Genomic DNA, 18,155 nt, shown 5'->3' with positions numbered 1-18,155 from the left:
TGATTATCAAAACGTGATTTCTTGCAGAAACCTTTTCGTGATTGGCAGGCAACAATCATACTGCATTTTGTTTCTTCGACGATTTCGATTTTGTTTACGTATACCGTGGCGTCACCTAGTTTTCTTATTTTAACTAAGTTCAAGTGTAATAGCGTTGGGGTGTTTATTCGTTATAACAAAGAGTAAGAACTAAAGCAGAAGCAGCTAGCATTATATATAATTCCCCTAGTTTTGTAATTATGAACCAAGTTCAATTAGCCGAATTTTTCCCTTTTGCGATAAAAGATTAGCCTTCATGTGATTGGAGTTTTACGTATGAAAACGACCATGCTAACTTTGTCATTGTTTGTTTTTACTTATAAAATATCGTTTTTAAACATAACTTTTTTTTATTTTGGTGACGATGCAGTGCATTTTATTGAAAAGTAAGTAATCTTACTCTTCTCAGCAAAATGCATAACACAATATTTTCAAATAATTAATTTTTTAATATAATATCGCTTTTTATGAATTTTCGAGCAAAATTTTAAATTCGCAGAAAGCAACATTGCCCGATTTTCATATAGCATGGAATTTAGTAGATTTGTGAAATTTAGTGAATTCAAAGAAAAAAGAACAAAGATCATTTATAACCTCGTACTAATTGCACGAATAAACATCACATTATATTTATTGTCTTATTAGTCTTTTTCAAATTAATTCTAATATGAAAACAGACCCATCTAGAGGAACAATAAAGTAGTTTAAGCATATTCTGAATTTTGACAGGTGAGTCGTCTGCTATCTGTAGGACATGAATGAAACAAGCAGGAGCCAAAAACTTGTCGTAATTCCGCTATTTGTGTCATTATTTGTGTGTTGAACTGTTTGAAGGCTCGTATTTATTTCTAGCTAGTAAACCGACATCTCCTTGCGGTTGCTTTAGCTACAACTTGAGAGACACATAGTCTCGGTGAATAATTGTTCCTTTTGTGTATCAGTGACCAGCAATATGTTTTCTACGAGAAATTGGCCGGCATTAGATCTTAATCTTAAGGGTGAACATTTTGAGAGCTTCGCATCTGTCGTTCTTCGTGTTCCTGGGCTTATGCTGATTGACCAATGGAGTCATATAAGCTCAGACCGCCTCTTGCCTCAAACCTCTGATATTATGGATAAATGTTATGCATTTATCTTCCATCTAAGTAACTATAACAAATATAAAATTGTTTTAATTAACATTACAATTTTTTTTGTTTTGGTTACAGTGTTAATTCATGGAATAGTAATACTCATTGTTCCACTACCAAAATTGGTCACCATCTACATGCATTACCTAAGTTTGGCTGCATTAACTGGTGCATCACTTTTATCGAGGCATTTTGTTTTGATCGAGTCCCAAGATTTAGACAAAGATACAACATACACAAAATCTGGTGGTGGTTCAGTGACTCCTCCAGCAGCCCAGCTACCTTCAGTAATAAATTTCAGTCCTGAATATGCCCTGAAATTTGCTAGAGAGTTTCGGTAAGTTTTGTTTTAATCTTAAAAGAAGCAATAATATTAAAAGAATTCTCTTCCAATTTTAGACCTCCTGGAATAAGTTCTGAGGTTCCAGCGTACCAATTTGCTGAGCGTACTCTCATCGGTATTGGTCTCATCGTTGATCCAATGGAAATGGATCTAGAATGTTTTAGTTTATTGCACCAGTTAGCCGTCTTGTCTGTTCAACTCTTTATCGTATCCTGCGTCAACTTCTTTCTTGACGTTGAATCAAACTCCAAGCGGGCATTTTTAGCCATCTATTGTTTACCCATAGTAATCCGTCTCTCGGGTTTCGCCCAGTCCGACCTACTCCTTGTTCATAATTTTGCAACGGCTGCTATCATCCTAGCCGCTATTTACTATGTTCTGTCCTGCGTCCCTGCGATTCTCAGTGAAATGAGGTTTTTGTACTTGTACGCAGTCCATGAGGTTGAAGCCCTGAGCTTGGCACATTTGGCTATGGACGTATGCTCGCGATTGTTTGTTCCCAGTCAGTTTTTCGTGTTTTGGCTGGGCCATTGTCTCAACCAACTTCACGCTTTGCTCATTCACCCTGATCTAGTAGCGAATTCCGGCGTCTATTCAGACGAGTGGTACATGGTTTTCCTTTGCGCTATTTCACAAATTTGTGATTCACCACTAACACTCGCTAGTACGTGCGTCGCCATGTCTTACGCCTCTGCACTAGGCCAAGCCGGAATAAAAATATTCATCCAAAACTATCAAGCTTACGCAGCAGAACAAAATCCCCACACCGGTTTGACAGAGGGTCTCACGATGGCTCTTTTGGCCGCTCAAACTGGCTTAATTCGTATCAAGATGCCACAACGATTAGCGATTTTCTCCATTATCTTGTTTGTTGTGGTAGCTTCATTAATTCAGTCAGTTTACGAAACAACGGAGCCAATGTTATTAGCCCTTTCTGCTAACAAGGACCGACACATTGTAAGGCACGTCAAAATCTTGCTACTCTGCGTTTTCCTTTTCGCTTTCCCCCTTTACATGACGTTCATCTTGTGTTACATCTTTGACCTCAACTTTTGGACGTTAGTAGTTATCTCCACTTGCGTGATGACTTCTGTCCAGGTAAGGTTTCACCATCAATATCATTTCAAAGTCTAGATAATCGATTAATTGTTTTTCTTTTAGGTTGTTGGATTATTAGTGATCTACTGTCTTTTCCTTTACGATTCAACCCGTGAGGATGCATGGGAAGCGCTCGATGACGTCATTTACTGTAATTATTACAAAATTTTGAGAAAGATAATAAATAATATACTTCTTTTCTTTATCTAGACACGCGAGCTGTAGTTCGATGCTTGGAGTTCATGGTCGCGTTATTCGTCGTCTGCGCTGGCTTCCACGAATCATTAGTTGGCCAGTGGTCGTGGTCAAATAGTGCCGTCCTGATTGTCCATTGTTATTTTAATGTATGGCAACGATTGCAGACAGGATGGATCTCTTTCCTTCGTCGACGGGAAGCTGTCAAACACATAAACGCTTTGCCATCAGCCAGCCAAGAACAGCTGGCTACCCACAATGACGTTTGTGCAATTTGCTATCAAACAATGAATGTCACTGGAAGTGTACGTGTCACACGATGTCGCCATTTTTTCCACGGCAATTGTCTTCGAAAGGTAGAGAAAATAATAATTTAAAAATCACGATCAATTTCACTAACATTCCAAATTTGGTCTCGATTTAAGTGGCTCTATGTCCAAGAGAAGTGCCCGATGTGTTCTTCGGCCATTACGTTAACTCAAGCAGAGGAGTCATCAGCATCAGCAGGAGCCTCTGAATCTCCTGCCAACGAAGCCAACAAAACAGCCAGCCAAGATCGCAAAGTTCATTTCTCTTTTGAGAACCAAAGCAGCGGCAGCAGCGAGTCAAACGAAGGAACCGAGGAGTCGGAAGATGGGGCGTCGCCAAGTCAGAATACAGCGACAGCTTCTACTTCTGCAACTTTTCCTCAGAATCAAAATTTCGATACTCTTTTACACGCTGCCCAACAAGATGTTCGGCAAGCTAAATTGCGAGGAGCTCAGGCTCGCCACTCACGCAGCAAAAGTGAAAGTCTTGCCCGCATTCTCGAATAGATTTATAGCTGCTGAATATTTGGGATTATCGTAAACCTTGAGATATTCACGCTCTCTTTGTTTAATGTTTGTTGTGCCAAAAACAAACGATCCTGTGTTGACACTATAATAATTGAACCTTACTAATTCTTTATTCCAAAATGCTCTGCGCGTGTAATTGCGCTACTTAAAAATGTTGATTTCTTACCTTACGTTTTCTAATCGAGGTTCTCATAGTTTCTCGTACTTCTTTCTAGCCATCCGTCTGGCTAATCTTATGTTATTTTGATTTCTGGTGATGTAAGAGATGTGATTTTATGTTGGATATTTCAATACAAGTCAGTGTGTTTAAACAGCATGTGTAGTTCAAAATTAAACTAAATTTACACGCAATATATTAACCAGTAAATTTCCAAAAGATTGTAGGGTTAGAACTAAACTAAAAATAATATTAGCAAAATCTTGACTAAATGAACACTAACATCAGCAGCAATACAAATTCTTAGATCAAGAAAATCAAACTAAAAACTCGAGACACGATTAGACATATAGTAGGAGAATTTACAGACGAAGACTATGGAATCAAAGTTCGTGATGCTCATAGTCCAACCGCATAGACGGAAGAGGTCCGTTCAGAATCTGATTACAGTTTTCTCGATATTTGGTCTGCAAAAGCAAAGGGCAATGGGTCAGTAAAAGTTATCGGGAGTATCCACTGCATGAAACTTATACCTCGCAATCTGTAGTACCATCAAACGCGGCTTTGTACAGAACATCAAATGGTGGCATACCCCTGTTGTTGGTTTTGCTCAGCGCCCAGACAACAACGGTACTAGAAAAACCAAAACTTTTAGGTGAAAAACAAGTTTTAATCGTTATTGGTAAGAATGTTACCTCATAGCACGAGTGACTCCTTGTTTAAGCCCCTGCGAACTTCGGGCAGAGTTTGATGGAGCATTTCGTAGGCAAACAATGGTGCGAGCGCATTTTGGAAAACGTGTTGCATACCTGAAGTCAGTCCAAAGTTCCGCTAGAGGATCAAATACTTCGTTTTTCATCGTATTTCGGATGATCAAAGCTAATTCATTTTCGCTTAGTTTGCGGAAGTCCAAGCGTTCGGATCCGTCAACGTGCAACAAGGCATTGATTTGCTTTTCAGATTGCTTCAAGTACGGTCTCAAATTGATCTTGGCGTTTAAGTAATCTTCAGAAAGCCGTTCCACTAACACAGATAGTGATTCGACGAAATTCTTGGAATCAACAAGTGGATACTTGTTCTGGAACGCAAAGGCATTGAGATAGGTGATTTTACTCTGGAAACTGTCAGGGTCCAAGAATTCTTGGAGCCAGTGTGCCAATGAAGATGTGGCGCTGTCAGACAACTAATTGAAACGCATTAGAATGGATAAGGATCGGTAAACACACAACAAAAGCTCACCTGTTGGCGGACATCGTCATTCATCAACAAATCCAATGTGGTTTCAACATCCATTCCAGTGGTTTTACGTAGAATAGCGTTGATTTCATTCCAGCTTTTGGCTTCAGTCAATTTAGTCAATCCGGTGTAGTAATCCAGCAAAACGACAGAATCCATGTTGAGAAAGTTAGCTACGATGCGAATGAGCATTTCTGCAAAGGGATTGGAAGACTTGCTTTTTCGGCTAGCTGGAGCCTCCAAGCCATTTCCCATAAATGCCGAGCCCATTTGAAGAAGCTGGTTCATGTCCATGCCTGAGTTACCTAATAAAGACATAATGGATTGCAGAGGATTGTCTTGACCGGCATTACCACCGCTGAAAAGAGAGGCCATTTGCAGCATCGCACTCAGATCAGGACCACTATTTGCATTCTTCTTTTTCCCAGAGTTGTCCATATTCTTAATGTATGCAGATGCCATGTTTGCAACGATGTCTAGAGTTGGATTATTTCCTTCCTGTCCCAACAACTTTTTGGCCATGCCAACCAGGGCGTCAAGTGGTTCTTCCTTCTTGTATGGTTTCTTGTTGGATTCTTTTCTTTTTTCTGAAGAAGAGGATTTCTTGCTGGTTTGATAAGGTTTAGGATCGTGTTTCGGAGGCAGAAGCTTCTCTTCTGGTTCATCAAGTTCATCCTCTGCCACTTGTAACAGATATTCCGCATCATTTCTAAGAATATGTTCCTGGTTGCTAGAGGAGGGTGTTCCATTGGATTCTGAAAGGCCTAATAACTGATCGACGGATTCTTTAATATTTTTCGACATAGGACCTTCTGGCATGTCATGGTGGTGTTCATGAGGAACGGAAGGCCCATCTCCATGTTTCTCGTTGCATTTCAAGTTATTCTGGAACTTCTTTGCCTTGTCATCAGAGTCATCTGTTGGAAGGGCGTTGTCGTCGAAAATTAAGCTTTCTAGATCTTCCTTCCAAGATTCAAGCAGACCCTTTTCCTTGATTGCCTTAAGAATAGATCTTCTCTTTTCCAGCTCTGTGGGTTGGCTTGCACTGATGTCGCCAACAACTTGGCTGGCCACTTTCCGCAGCTCAGCAGGTGGGATGTTTTTAAGAAGCGCTTGAAGCTTTTCAATTTCTAAATTTGAAAACAGAGAATCAAGGGCATCGGCTCTCTTTCCTTGCGAAGAATCCCAGCCATGCATTTCCGCTTCATGGGATACGACGAACGGTGCTGTCACGCATATCACTGCCAGGAAGTACAACCACCCAACAGGTGTGTGCCGGGTTTCTGGGCGACACATGACGGTATTTCTCCAAACGATCCTAACAAAAAAAACTCATTTATATACTACAATAGTACCACAATATTTAGTACAATGTAAGGGACAAAACTATAATCTTTGAATAGGAAAATCTAAAAAAAAAACATATGCTTTAAAAATCTGTAGAAATAGAGATACTAAAACCAGTGGTATATAAAGTCAAGTGATAATCCATTTACTGACGAGCAAATAAAAGAAACAGAGAACACACAGCAAGCAAGAAACAATTGCGAGAAAACAAAATGAAAAAAGAAACATGCTTTGACTGGAAATAGAAACAAATGAAAATAAAAACAAATTGCATACCAAGTTTTCAAAATTGAAGACCTTGTAGAGAACTAGAATCTGTACTGTTAATAAGCTGCACAATGAGGAATCCACCCACTCAGCTTAAGTATACACTAGTATGAAATCTGTAAAATGATGAAACATGTAAAGGTTTACTATGTGAATTCTAGAAAAGTGAAACAATGACGTGTCTCTCGTGTGTTGGTTCAGAATGAACACTCCTTACCGTGATTCTTGCAGTCTTGCTGTTGCAACTCGACAACACTTCTCAGAGTACCAGTCGATACCGGCTTCTCTCGTCGAATAACAAACTCGAACTGTCAAATTTTAGGAAAATAATACGAGGACTCAGTGTCAAGGACAGCTTTCCCCCGAGTCCTCGCCGCGGGCTTCAAATGCCATTGAACCCACGGGTAGTGCTGTGTTCGGCATTTAAAAAATATAGGTTTTTTTGCTGTTGTTTTTTTTCGGATGGTTCCTTGGAATGAAAAGAAATAAAAGTCCAACACAGCAAAAACATTTTTTTTTAATTCTCTAAAACTGAAAATAATTTTTCATTATTTTTAAGAAATTATTATTTGTCGATATTAAGAAAAGGCGACACCTTTCCGTTTTTTAACAGCGATTTTAAAAGTTATATTAAAGAAATATTTTGATTAAAGAATTGAAGGTTAACAGTTGAAAGTAATCTGCGTTGTAGGCCTATGATCTCTTAACGAATTGTATTTTTTAAAAACATAAAATGAACTAAAGAAGTCCTAGGATTACATTCGTGTGTTAACCGGAAACCCACCTGAAGAGATAGTAAATTGCATTGCCGCCGTAACGGTTATTCTTTGGAACCCAATATAAAGGAAACTTTTCTTACATCAAACCGGATACAAGTGACGGAAAAAGGTTCGATTCACTTTTACGACAAAACTGGATTGAACTACCGAAACTACTGTGATCGCTTGCTTGCTTACGGAAACGGAACACGTAACAACAGGAAATTAACTCTATTTTTTGGGGAGTGCATCAAGAAACATTGTACCATACCCATGGTAGAAAACAGCAGATGGTACAACGTTGGAATGTGCGCTGTTCCCAAGACATTGCCTTGGAATAGTGAAATACAAGCTTATTACTTGAACATCACAGTCTACGATGGGTTATTAATTATACTGATCGCTACTTGAAATACTTTTAACCGACAATGTCTATAAATGTCTATAATAAATAACAGTCTAGTCTGCGGATTCCTGATGATGAAGCAGCCAATAAGTCTGCATCTCGCCTTTGCCCTGTGTAGGAAAAAGAGTTGAAATTAAGCTTTCGCTTCGGCACACTAGTTGAATAAAACATTGACAATTCAATGCCCACCTTGACCTTTACCAGCCCACGCTTTTCGCAGACAAACCCGGAAAACGACTCAAGGAGGCTGTAAGAGGTTGACGACATTTGAATGTTTCCCGGCTGTGGCGGCAAAATTAAAATTACAATTAAAACGGAAAACGAGCTAGGAAATGTGTGCACTTGAACTTTACATCACACGACGACTGCATTCTCGACGCTGTATTGATTGTATCTCCAAAAAAGCAGTAGCGAGGCATTTTAAGCCCAACTACTCCCGCTACTGCCGAGCCAGAGTGAAAACCTGAATTAACGTCAATATCTTAGCCATTTAGTTCTACCCTCATTGCTTCAGGAATCTAAATGAAAACCTGTTCGGATACGGACGTCCATTCCAGTCGTGTTAACAAGTTCATTGATTTCGTCTCGAAAGCTTAAAGCAACTGCAATAATCAATCTTTGAAAGTAAAATTCTATCTTTATCGATTAAATGCGCAATTTTTACCCAAGGCTACGTCTCTGACGTGGGACTTGTTCTCTTCCGGAGCACCTCCCACAACCATGTAAACTTTTCCAACAGTCTCTACCTTCAATTCGAAGCGTTCCATTTGATGGAATAATACGTATTTGAAATAGATTGTGTGACAAACTGAACCCACCTTGTAAACTTTGTGTCGATCAACAACAGTATCCAATTGGGAAAAAACCGCATTCATGCTTTTTACCATCTCCAAAGCATTGTCCGCATTGATTTCAATGTTTGTAAGTTCGACGAATAGAACTGTAATACTCTCAAAATTCTGCGAAGTACAACACACACCGCGATGAATTCACCAGTGTCCACACACTAGTATTGAATATCGTGGGTATAAAATTACCTGACAAGTATCTACTGGATGCGTTCCTTTACGCAAATTATCAGCCACCGATTGCGGAATCATGGAGTACAGCAGCTGATCTCCGCGCTCCGTCCATTGTTCAAGCAGTTGGTGGGTTTTTTCCAATTCGTGCGATCGTTCTTCAGCTCGTTCGTATAAATCTTCCAGGCGGGAATTGTGCTGTAATCCTCCCATAACCATTTCTCGACCATTCCCGTGCATGCTCAAATCGTCGAGTTTGAGTCCAAGTTCGTCGAGATCCGTTAAATTATTCACGATAGGGTTGCAAAGAAATATTACAGCATTCCTATACAATTTAAGAATGATATATATAGAGGTAATTTAAATAAAACTGTAAGAAATAATAAGATTGCTGCATCCCATTCTTTGAGATAGCGGAACTGGCCCTGCAGAAATAGGCGACGACTTTCCTCCGATTTGTTATTTCCTACGGTCTGTAAAGTTTTATTGCCTACTGTTTCTTCCTTTTTGTAGATCAAAAATAATTCGATTTCACACATAACTTTCTGTAAGCCAAGAATCTATGAACGTTAATAATTCAAGAACAATTATTTGTTCACAAAGTATAAATGTCATATACATTTACTTACGTTATCCCACGTGAGGTTAACTCTAGGACGACGCATCTTGACTAGTTCGTCAAGGCTATGTCCATATATTCCATCCATGAACATGATCTTTAATTGTTTGCCCGTGCTTATTATTTTAAGATCAGAACGAAAGATTAGGGCAAATGGAAAGAGTTGTAACAGGGCATTGCTAGACAACGTTGAAGACATTATTGCCCTCTTTGATTTGAAAAGGAAAAATTGCATCATATTCTAGTCTCAACCAGCCAATGTATTTGCGTCATACCATACTCACGTCAAGATTAAGATTGCTACCGTTCATCATCTCTCGACTAGCCAAATAGTCCCGATTGTTGAAATGAAGACGGAATCGATTTTGGTAATATTCATCCTCCCCAGTGGGTTCACTAGCTAACTCCTCGACGAGAAGTTCGATATTAAAGTAGTCTTTCGCAAGTTGAAGGAGCAGGCCTATGTATTACCAATAAGATAAGAAAGGGAAACATGCAATTAGCTCTTTGCGGAACAGCGCTACACGCTTTTTAATCACGCGATTATTGGCCAATCAATAACTGTGAATCAAGCTTAATTGACTCTACCTCTGAGGTAAGGGCAAAGGCCGCTGCGTGGAGTTCGGTAGTGCAGCAAAACACCATCAGCATCTTCGTGCGAGATGTACATGCTAGGCGAAACCATTTTGGGAAACATGTATCTCATTTGTAAATGGATATTGTCGATGCCGGTCAGGAAGTCGCAAAAGTAACGACCACCAGCCTAAAAGCAATCAAACAAATTACTTAATTAACTCTGCGTGTCAATAGCAAAGATTTTATGCTACTCAAAAATGAAATAAAAAATTGTAAATCAAAATGAAATTACTTTAATGATCTTGTCGTAACCATATTGGTCAAAGGAGCGGATAAAACAGCGCCCAAAATAATTCAAGAAATCAAGCTCCGTCAACCTATTCCCGACAACTTCTGCAGCTGCGGTGGCCAATTCCATGACCAAATCCTTAATGACAACGAATTTAAAAATGAAAATTTGTTTTTAATTATTGTTTAACTGATCTGGTAAGGTAACAGACAAAAGTTTTGTCATACATCCGGATAAGTTTGGTGAGTACAGAAGACAGTGTTGCGATAGTTGGTTTTTTCTAGGAGAGCGTGCCAGAGTTGTTCTCCATATTCCAACTTTAAAAACCAATGAATTTAGCTTACACGGTTGAATGCAACGTCGTCCGCATAAGTATTTTACCTGAAAGATATTTTGGATGGTCTCAAAAATCATACCGTACATGTTGAACTCAACTTTCCCCGCTTGCAAAAGGCTCAACTATTGGTCGACGGGGTTGAAAAATTTGGACTCGCTTTGTCGTAATTAGCACCAGCAAATGAATAATGTAATCGCTTTCATTCTGCTTTCTACTTTTATACTCGACAAGTGCACCACAACTTATGCACGCAAATGACTGCCGTAGCGATCATGCGCATCGACTGTCTGCGCATCAACTGGTGCGGATCCAAATGGTCGGATCGAGCAGATCTGTAAAAAACGCTGAAGTCGATCGAATGAATTGTGGGATGTCGTGTGTTGCACAATACAATTATAGACGGTATGTCGGAAAAACGGAAGACTAATTACTATGTAAACTATTATTCCTTCTAATTACATATTTCAATGATAACATTTTGTATTTTTACATCCATATAATTTCTTTACATCACATAAAACAAACGTTACGTTAATTGACATCTACTAACGACTTATTAATCATAAATAAATCAAATCATTCGCAAATAACACGATTAAACTAATATTTAAACAAATGTGATGCGTACATAAAAAAAGACAATTGGAGTATTGGACATAATAATATCCAATGATATATTGTTGTTATAACATATTAGACAATTTAATTTGCTGGTAAATTTGACTTTAAATGAGTACTTGAGATCATTATTGTGTGATCACTAGTTTGACATAAAACTTACCTTATTTTATACACCTTTTAGTGGTAAGTGCATATTTTAAAGACTAAAGATTGGATTTGGGTACGTGACACTGTCCACGTAGTGCGCTAGAACCGGAAGGCACCACTCTGTCCAGCCAAATGTGCCCAACAAAATTTCCAGCATATCTGAGGTAACATTTTTAACAAACTGCGGAGCTGTTGGATGCTCACAAACCTATCGCGGAAGGGAACGGTATCTCAATAACCAATAGGTTTCCATTTCTCCTTTGCCCTAAATGTGGAATAGGTATACAAATTTTAAATTGTAGTCAGACACGTTCACGAAAAATACCCGAATAAAGCAGTTCCACTTATTATTGGTGGATCACCTTGACAATTACGGTTCCACGAATCTTGCAATCGAATTCCACAAAGAATTTCAGAAGGTTGTAGGATACACTGGAAATCTGAATTCTACCAGGCTAAACAGGATAAATTAGATTTGAAAATATGATTGCTGGATTATGTAATGTTGGTATACCAAACTAGTTGTTTGCATGCGCGCTGCAGTGTTGATAGTGTCACCAAAGAAACTGTAACGAGGTTTTTTCCTTCCGAGAAGTCCTGCTACTGCAGGGCCCGAATGAAGTCCTTGGAAATGTTATGCGCGATATTTATTTCAGAGTTGTTGCAGTTAACAACAAGAAGAAAATTGCTAACCTATACGAATCTCGACTGGCATGCCGCTATTCGCTGATAACTCGTTGAGCAAGTCACGGAATCCAAGAGCCACTAGAAAATAATAGTTCAATGATAGACTACATTCCTCGATGGAATATTTAATAATATATACCCATACAGACGTCTTTGACGTGCGTATCGTTTTTGGTCGGGGCCCCACCGACTACCATGTATACTTTCCCAATAGTCTCCACCTGCACCAGAAACCCAAGAAATAATTTCAATTCGAACTTTCGCCTGGCTAATGTTCGCTTTTACCTTGTAAACGTTGTGTTGATCTATAACCTTGTCTAGGCCAGAGAAAACGGCATTCATACAACTGACAGCCTCTAGCGCACTTTTGATCATGATGTCGTCGATGTTTGTCATTTCGACGAAAGAGGCAGTGATGCATTCAAAAGCCTAAATAAAAATTTGGCATCACCAAATGTCGTAAAACATTTGAAATTAAGAGAAATGAAGAAATGTGTTAGCCTAATTCATATCAGAAATTCCGGAAAGTGGAAATGTTTGTCTAGCTTCCATCGAACTTTAAGGTACAAGTTTACAAAGCTAACAAGATAACTTTGAAGCCTTACTTCACAAGTGTCAACAGGTTCTTTGCCTCTCCGCAAACTTTTGGCGATGGATTCGGGAATCATGGAATAAAGCAGCTCGTCCCCTCTTCGCTTCCACTCGTCAAGAAGGTCATGAGTGTTATGTAACTCTTTAGCTCTCTCTTCGGCTCGTTCGTACAAATCTTCCAAGCTTTTAAAACGACACAGTTAACGTGATTTTTAAAAATATGTTTCTACCTACGTTTTACCTGGAGTTATGTTGTTGTGCCGTCATGACCAATTCACGACTATGTCCATGCAAACTGAGATCACCAATAGAGAGGCCGAGCTCGTACATATCTTCCATGTTGTCAATTCTAGGGTGCAAAAATGCAGCGATATAATCAGCCGTCCACTTCTTTTTTTTTTCAAACTTACAGCGGGTTGCAGAGATACATGATGGCTTGCCAATCTTTCATGTGACGCATCTCTCCGCGAAGCAAAAGTCGACGAGGCTGATCGTTCTTCGGTTCGTCTGGCATAGTTTTACAAACCTTTGATAGCGGATATTCTTCCGAATTCCTAGCCAGCATCATTTCCAGTTCGCATGCGACGCGTTGCAGTGTGACTAACTAAATTAAAAACAACCAACTTTTATAGTGGAGGAACAAGTAAAATTAAATACTAGATATTATGTAGGTAAATATTTACGTTGTCCCAAGTGAGGTTTAATCTAGGACGACGCAATCTTGCAACGTCTGGCAGAATTTGTCCGATCAACATCCGACGAGAAAACATTAGCCTTAATTGACAGCCAACGGCAATTATCTTTAAGTCAGAACTGAAGATCAGACAGAAGGGGAAAAGTTGCAGCAGAATGGAACTGGAGAGTTGAGGCAACGGTTCCTGGTAATCATTGGCCGTTGTCGAGGTGAGGAAGTTTGCTTTCCGCTCTAGTGCCATGGCACCGTGTTCAATCGCTTTGCAGGCCATGTAATCACGATTGTCAAAGTTGATCCGAATTCGGTACTGGTAGCCCATTTCGATGTTGTCGTAGGTATTTTGAGAAAATGTTCCAGCAACAAGACGAATGCCGTAAAAATCTGTTGCTACCTGATCCAGTAAGCCTGTTAAAAATCAATTATTACGATAAAGGAAACTTTTTTTTCGAGAAGGATGTTACGTAGTATACCGCCTGATGTGAATTATGAGAACTGCTCAGCACGGAATTTTTTTAAAAAGCAAAAATGAAACAATACTCGTTTTGTTTATTTACTACAGCAGTATTTGCGAATCGTATTATATTTTAAAATTCCAAAATAACCTTGCCCCCCCCCCCTCGAATCGGTGGATCTTTATTACGAAATTGGATGGAGAATCAAATTCATAGCACTCATTGCAGCTTTTTTATCCCATTTAATCTACTTACTTTTCACTATTTTTCTTACGTCTTACTAAAAACCGATTACCGTAAAGGTATGGATAAAAGCCAATTCTGGATGTCCGATAGTGAATGACTACTCCATCCGCATCTTCTTCCAAGACGTAAATAAAGGGATGATCCATTTTAGGGTATCTGTACTTCATGTGCAGATGGACGCTATCTATTCCGGAAAGAAAGTCGCAAAAAAATCGTCCGCATCTCTGCTCGTCAGAAAGAAGGAAAAAAAAAGACATTATATTATTCAGGCTGCATCATAAAGGACGGATAACGCAATCGCAAAGGCTTCCATTTCCTTTTCATTTCTTATTTGTTGACATAAATTGAACTTGCAAAAAAGACACACACTCTGCAGTTCATTCGTCTTTTCAACACAAGCGTCGCATGTTAATATTTCTCTTTTTGACGCAACTCGTCTCTGCATGGTTCTTTGGTAAGTTTCTGGGCATTCGTTCACAACCCGTATCTCCAGCCAAGTTAGGACGACTTCCTTTCGCGGAAACGTCCGCTAGACAAGCTTGAATCGATATGTAGCAGTTCCAAACAGACAATACTTTTTAAAAAGTTTCAACCGCCATATAGTATGACGACGGCATACAATCGGCTCTACTGCTATCGACTGTAATCCAGCATTTTACGTTTCCTTCTAAAAATTGTCAATTTTGCTCTCATCCGCTTACGTCTGGCGTTTTCAAAAATATTACTGGAAATGGTTTGGGTACCGAAATCAATTTCGTTTGTGTTCGATTCAGCCGGATAAAGACTATAACATTAATTTGAAATATATCACGGAAATGGTTTTTTTAGTTACTTTGATTAACGTTTCATATTTGAAGGGTCCAGCTGCGCGGATGAAGCATCGGCCGAAATAGGTCAGGAAATCTTGCGGTGTCGAACCGTCGGCTATTAAATTAGCGGCTGCATTTGCCATTTTAATCGCCAAGTCCTTATACATATACATATACCCATAAAAATTAAGAGTTAAAAATTTTGAATTTCATTGAAAAGCGAGTTCTTGCATCGTAATTACTTCCGAATAGATACTGTGAGTGCAAAAGGTGGTATTTTGGTATTCCACTTTTTCAAGAAGCGAAAGCCAGACATCATTTCCGTAATCTGCCTGCAAAGAAAACATAAACAAAAATTCAACATTAAGTTGAACTTAACTTGTTGTTGTGATACATCAGCAAGTTCACCGTACATAACCGTGAAATAAGAAGTCTGAAACAAACTTCAAACAACGCTGAATTCAAGTATAATACATTTCTGAATAAAGCAAGAGGAAAATACGTAATCAAAAAACAAAAGTTGTTGAATTTTCGTTGTATCTAAAAAAGAAAAAAGGATAAGTACGATTAAGCTGGATTACGGAAACGGAAGCCCTTTCACAGTGGAGGTTTTCAGGTACGGTGATCCTGTTTTCATCTGTACGCCGTTTAGAGTAAACATATGGTACACTGTACAAGGCAGCAGGCAAACTACGTACTACTTACGACAGAATAAATAAGTCACATCGATCAGCCCCCTGAGAAATGCACGCGCCAGTGCAACTTGCACGAGCCACTGACTGTTTTTCTTGGACTGAAATAATGTTAAGATTGTTTACAGTAGACCTACTATATAGAGAATTTTTGTTCAAATACGCATGATTTCCTCTTTGTTCAGAAAATTCTTTGAATTGCTGTTTTCGGACGCTTTTTTCAGAGCTATAGACATCTATAACTCTGCTTTTTTTTTCAGTTACATCAGCAAACTTAATTCTTAGTTCGCGTTACATTCTGGTCGACAACTTTTATCACGTTCTATGTCGTCAATATTACGCAAATTCTTAACGCAAATAGAACGCGGTCCCATGGTTTTTTAATCACTTTTTATATTCTTTTGACAAAAATTCTATCCCTGATTTTGTTTGATTTTTAAATGTAATGGGGCTAGATCTCACAAGTCTTCTGGCAGCTTTTCAAACACTAAAGCGCATTTAAAGATTCAAACTTTAATAATCAATACTCTCGTGATCTTCTTAGTCAATGTTAATCCCCACCCTTCATTTTCTCCAATTGCTTAAATTAATTTAATATAAAAAAATAAGCTTGTACCGTTGATAAGGGAATTATGATAAAGAATATTACAAAAGTGCTGAGTCGATTCAGCTTATATCGCAGCACAACATAATAAGAATATTTCTCACCTGAATAATGGAGCCTATGGTCTCGAAAATAAGTCCGTACATATCGAATGGGTCCGAGTAACTGACGGCAGATTGATGACAGAAGAGAGAAAATCGATTTCGCTTTTAAAAAAATATTCACTTTCACTATATGCTCGTCAAGTTTCTATCTAGAATAATAATATTGGCAAATTGTATTAGGTTCTTCACACAATTTTTCCGTTGCTATCGTCACAATATGGACCCTTTCACACCCAGTGACTGGGTTTCCCAGGTGATGGGGATTGGCGCGCCTATTTATAAATTATAATTGTAACTGCAAGAAACTCAAATGGTGAAAGAAGAAGTGGGATAAAGTACCCAGCTAAAAAAAAGGGATGTCAGGTTATTAAATAAACCTTGAAACGACAAAAGGGAAATTGTGTTCTTTACTCGGCAAGGAATAGGAGTCGTTTGGTGGACGCGGAACTCACGCATCCGACTGTATAGACCCATATCTTGGTATTCCTTGGTCTTCCAGTATACGTACGGTACGGTATACCCTTTCACATTTGTTGCTTCATATATTTTCCATATTTCAAACGAAAGAGCATGCGTAGTTGCGTACTAACTTCGTAGATGCTTATGTTGATTCCTTGAGCCTATAGGTCTACTATGCAGACGAAAAGATTTCTTTTCATTAGGCTGTCTTGTCTGTTTATTAAATCAAGGCATAATTCGTGCATAAGAAATTTGTGCGCAGACATAGACTGGCATGGAAAACGACGGTCTGATTAAAGTTTATTGATCCGATTAAATCATTTTTTTTTAGTAATATAAACACGTGAAAGCTGAGATACGGCCAGTTTCGCACAAGGGGTTTTAAAATGTCACCTTTTGGGGGTTTTCTGAGAAAAGAAGAAAATCGATAAAAACGCGCGCTTTATTTAAAAACTTTCTATAACACACAAATCCAATCGCTGACTGTCAAAATCTAATTTTTGTCGTTGAAATATAATTTTTCTCTTGTACTAACCCAAAAGTGAACTTTTGTTTTGACGTAAGCTGAATGAACTCAGTTCCACGTTTATAAAAGTGAAACTTTCTTTCAAATTTAGAATTACACGTGCCGGAAAATATTGAATGAGTTTCTGCTTCGGGCAAGATTTTAAAATAATAAAGACCAACTATCATAAATGTCCGTAGAGACCATGAATTATTCAAGAGTGATAGAATTACAGTAACCCAATACATTTTCTTGCTGCATTATTTTCCTTGTGCCATGTAGAGGACTAGAGGCTACGACAGTAATACAGGCGACACAGTATAAAACTATAAACTTTCAGTCTGAGTTGCTCATCACCAACTGGACTCGATATGAAATAGTATTGCAAAGGTACGTCTGATTTCGCGGGAAAGGGATTATTATTTTCTCAGAGGACATAGTTGATATAATAGCATACCATACCAATACCACCGTGGAGAAAATTTTCTTCGTAAAAAAGGTATATCCACATGGATTTTGACGAAAACTCAGAATTGCTAAGCATTAAGTGGAATTGGTTTTGTACATTCAAACAAGCGAATTACGCTTTAAGTTTGAGTATAAGCATGTAAACAGCTAAAAAGAAATCAACAATGCAGTGTATATATTCGAGGGAAACATACTGTACGGTATGCGTCACCACTCAGTTCCTATACTACTAACTACTTGTGGTATAAATTACGAAAAATATGTGTACTTTATGTTGAATTTATGTTGTCAATCCTAAATTGTGTAAATCTGGCAACTCCCTCCCTACCCTCTCTTCTCTCTCATCGAGTGTTCTCTCTGTGTGTGTAACTCAGTCTGCTACTTGAATACGTTCGAATCACGAACTTACTTGTGCTACAAACTA

The 18,155-nt window shown here is 38.6% G+C and overlaps 4 protein-coding genes across 7 annotated transcripts; 1 reads left to right on the top strand and 3 right to left on the bottom strand.

Annotated features, from left to right (window-relative positions):
* Window positions 1-757: 757 nt before the first annotated feature.
* Window positions 758-3,955, top strand: LOC124338168 (RING finger protein 145-like). Its single transcript, XM_046792241.1, has 6 exons — window positions 758-1,184; window positions 1,248-1,506; window positions 1,569-2,610; window positions 2,674-2,761; window positions 2,821-3,161; window positions 3,231-3,955. Exons 1-6 carry the CDS (start codon window positions 992-994, stop codon window positions 3,618-3,620), a joined length of 2,313 nt encoding a protein of 770 aa, XP_046648197.1. The 5' UTR covers window positions 758-991; the 3' UTR covers window positions 3,621-3,955.
* LOC124338169 lies at window positions 3,943-6,997 on the bottom strand. Its single transcript, XM_046792242.1, has 6 exons — window positions 6,866-6,997; window positions 6,658-6,764; window positions 5,038-6,352; window positions 4,494-4,981; window positions 4,332-4,431; window positions 3,943-4,265 (listed from the first exon to the last, which is right to left on the bottom strand). Exons 3-6 carry the CDS (start codon window positions 6,328-6,330, stop codon window positions 4,182-4,184), a joined length of 1,965 nt encoding a protein of 654 aa, XP_046648198.1. The 5' UTR covers window positions 6,331-6,352; window positions 6,658-6,764; window positions 6,866-6,997; the 3' UTR covers window positions 3,943-4,181.
* A 406-nt stretch (window positions 6,998-7,403) lies between these two features.
* Window positions 7,404-10,939, bottom strand: LOC124337834 (soluble guanylate cyclase 89Db-like). Its single transcript, XM_046791847.1, has 14 exons — window positions 10,697-10,939; window positions 10,543-10,632; window positions 10,319-10,453; window positions 10,039-10,213; window positions 9,726-9,910; window positions 9,461-9,658; window positions 9,219-9,391; window positions 8,850-9,156; window positions 8,631-8,771; window positions 8,477-8,558; window positions 8,343-8,414; window positions 8,166-8,275; window positions 8,002-8,094; window positions 7,404-7,922 (listed from the first exon to the last, which is right to left on the bottom strand). The coding sequence occupies exons 1-14, from the start codon at window positions 10,736-10,738 to the stop codon at window positions 7,866-7,868; spliced, it is 1,860 nt and encodes a 619-aa protein (XP_046647803.1). The 5' UTR covers window positions 10,739-10,939; the 3' UTR covers window positions 7,404-7,865.
* A 205-nt stretch (window positions 10,940-11,144) lies between these two features.
* On the bottom strand, window positions 11,145-16,668 carry LOC124336669 (soluble guanylate cyclase 89Da-like). Of its 4 annotated transcripts, none has more exons than XM_046790454.1 (14): window positions 16,300-16,668; window positions 15,142-15,231; window positions 14,923-15,057; window positions 14,140-14,314; window positions 13,382-13,797; window positions 13,109-13,302; window positions 12,940-13,047; window positions 12,713-12,881; window positions 12,393-12,536; window positions 12,247-12,328; window positions 12,114-12,185; window positions 11,935-12,044; window positions 11,746-11,875; window positions 11,145-11,685 (listed from the first exon to the last, which is right to left on the bottom strand). In XM_046790454.1, exons 1-13 carry the CDS (start codon window positions 16,339-16,341, stop codon window positions 11,768-11,770), a joined length of 1,845 nt encoding a protein of 614 aa, XP_046646410.1. In that variant the 5' UTR covers window positions 16,342-16,668; the 3' UTR covers window positions 11,145-11,685; window positions 11,746-11,767. The 4 variants fall into 4 exon arrangements, with proteins under 4 accessions (XP_046646410.1, XP_046646409.1, XP_046646408.1 ...); XM_046790453.1 differs by having other exon boundaries at window positions 11,783-11,875; window positions 12,253-12,328; XM_046790452.1 differs by having other exon boundaries at window positions 11,783-11,875; window positions 16,300-16,667.
* Window positions 16,669-18,155: the final 1,487 nt, after the last annotated feature.

The sequence above is a fragment of the Daphnia pulicaria genome, chromosome 4 (assembly GCF_021234035.1).
Source record: "Daphnia pulicaria isolate SC F1-1A chromosome 4, SC_F0-13Bv2, whole genome shotgun sequence".
Lineage (NCBI taxonomy): Eukaryota > Metazoa > Arthropoda > Branchiopoda > Diplostraca > Daphniidae > Daphnia > Daphnia pulicaria.
The sequence above is the reverse complement of the archived record's forward strand: the minus strand, read 5'-3'. Positions and strand labels throughout refer to the sequence as shown.

Excerpts from the sequence above, each read along its gene's own strand:
- LOC124338168 (XM_046792241.1), top strand. The coding sequence starts at position 992 with ATGTTTTCTACGAGAAATTGGCCGGCATTAGATCTTAATCTTAAGGGT. Across the intron at positions 1,185-1,247 it reads TGCATTTATCTTCCATCTAA|TGTTAATTCATGGAATAGTA; the intron begins GTAACTATAACA and ends TTTTGGTTACAG. Across the intron at positions 2,611-2,673 it reads GCGTGATGACTTCTGTCCAG|GTTGTTGGATTATTAGTGAT; the intron begins GTAAGGTTTCAC and ends TTTTTCTTTTAG.
- LOC124338169 (XM_046792242.1), bottom strand. The coding sequence starts at position 6,330 with ATGTGTCGCCCAGAAACCCGGCACACACCTGTTGGGTGGTTGTACTTC. Across the intron at positions 4,432-4,493 it reads GGAGTCACTCGTGCTATGAG|TACCGTTGTTGTCTGGGCGC; the intron begins GTAACATTCTTA and ends TGGTTTTTCTAG. Across the intron at positions 4,266-4,331 it reads ATGGTACTACAGATTGCGAG|ACCAAATATCGAGAAAACTG; the intron begins GTATAAGTTTCA and ends TTGCTTTTGCAG.
- LOC124337834 (XM_046791847.1), bottom strand. The coding sequence starts at position 10,738 with ATGTACGGTATGATTTTTGAGACCATCCAAAATATCTTTCAG. Across the intron at positions 9,659-9,725 it reads TTAATCTTGACGTGAGTATG|AGGGCAATAATGTCTTCAAC; the intron begins GTATGACGCAAA and ends TTCAAATCAAAG. Across the intron at positions 8,559-8,630 it reads ATCGACACAAAGTTTACAAG|GTAGAGACTGTTGGAAAAGT; the intron begins GTGGGTTCAGTT and ends TTCGAATTGAAG.
- LOC124336669 (XM_046790452.1), bottom strand. The coding sequence starts at position 16,341 with ATGTACGGACTTATTTTCGAGACCATAGGCTCCATTATTCAG. Across the intron at positions 12,882-12,939 it reads GCACAACAACATAACTCCAG|CTTGGAAGATTTGTACGAAC; the intron begins GTAAAACGTAGG and ends TCGTTTTAAAAG. Across the intron at positions 12,537-12,712 it reads AACCTGTTGACACTTGTGAA|GCTTTTGAATGCATCACTGC; the intron begins GTAAGGCTTCAA and ends ATTTTTATTTAG.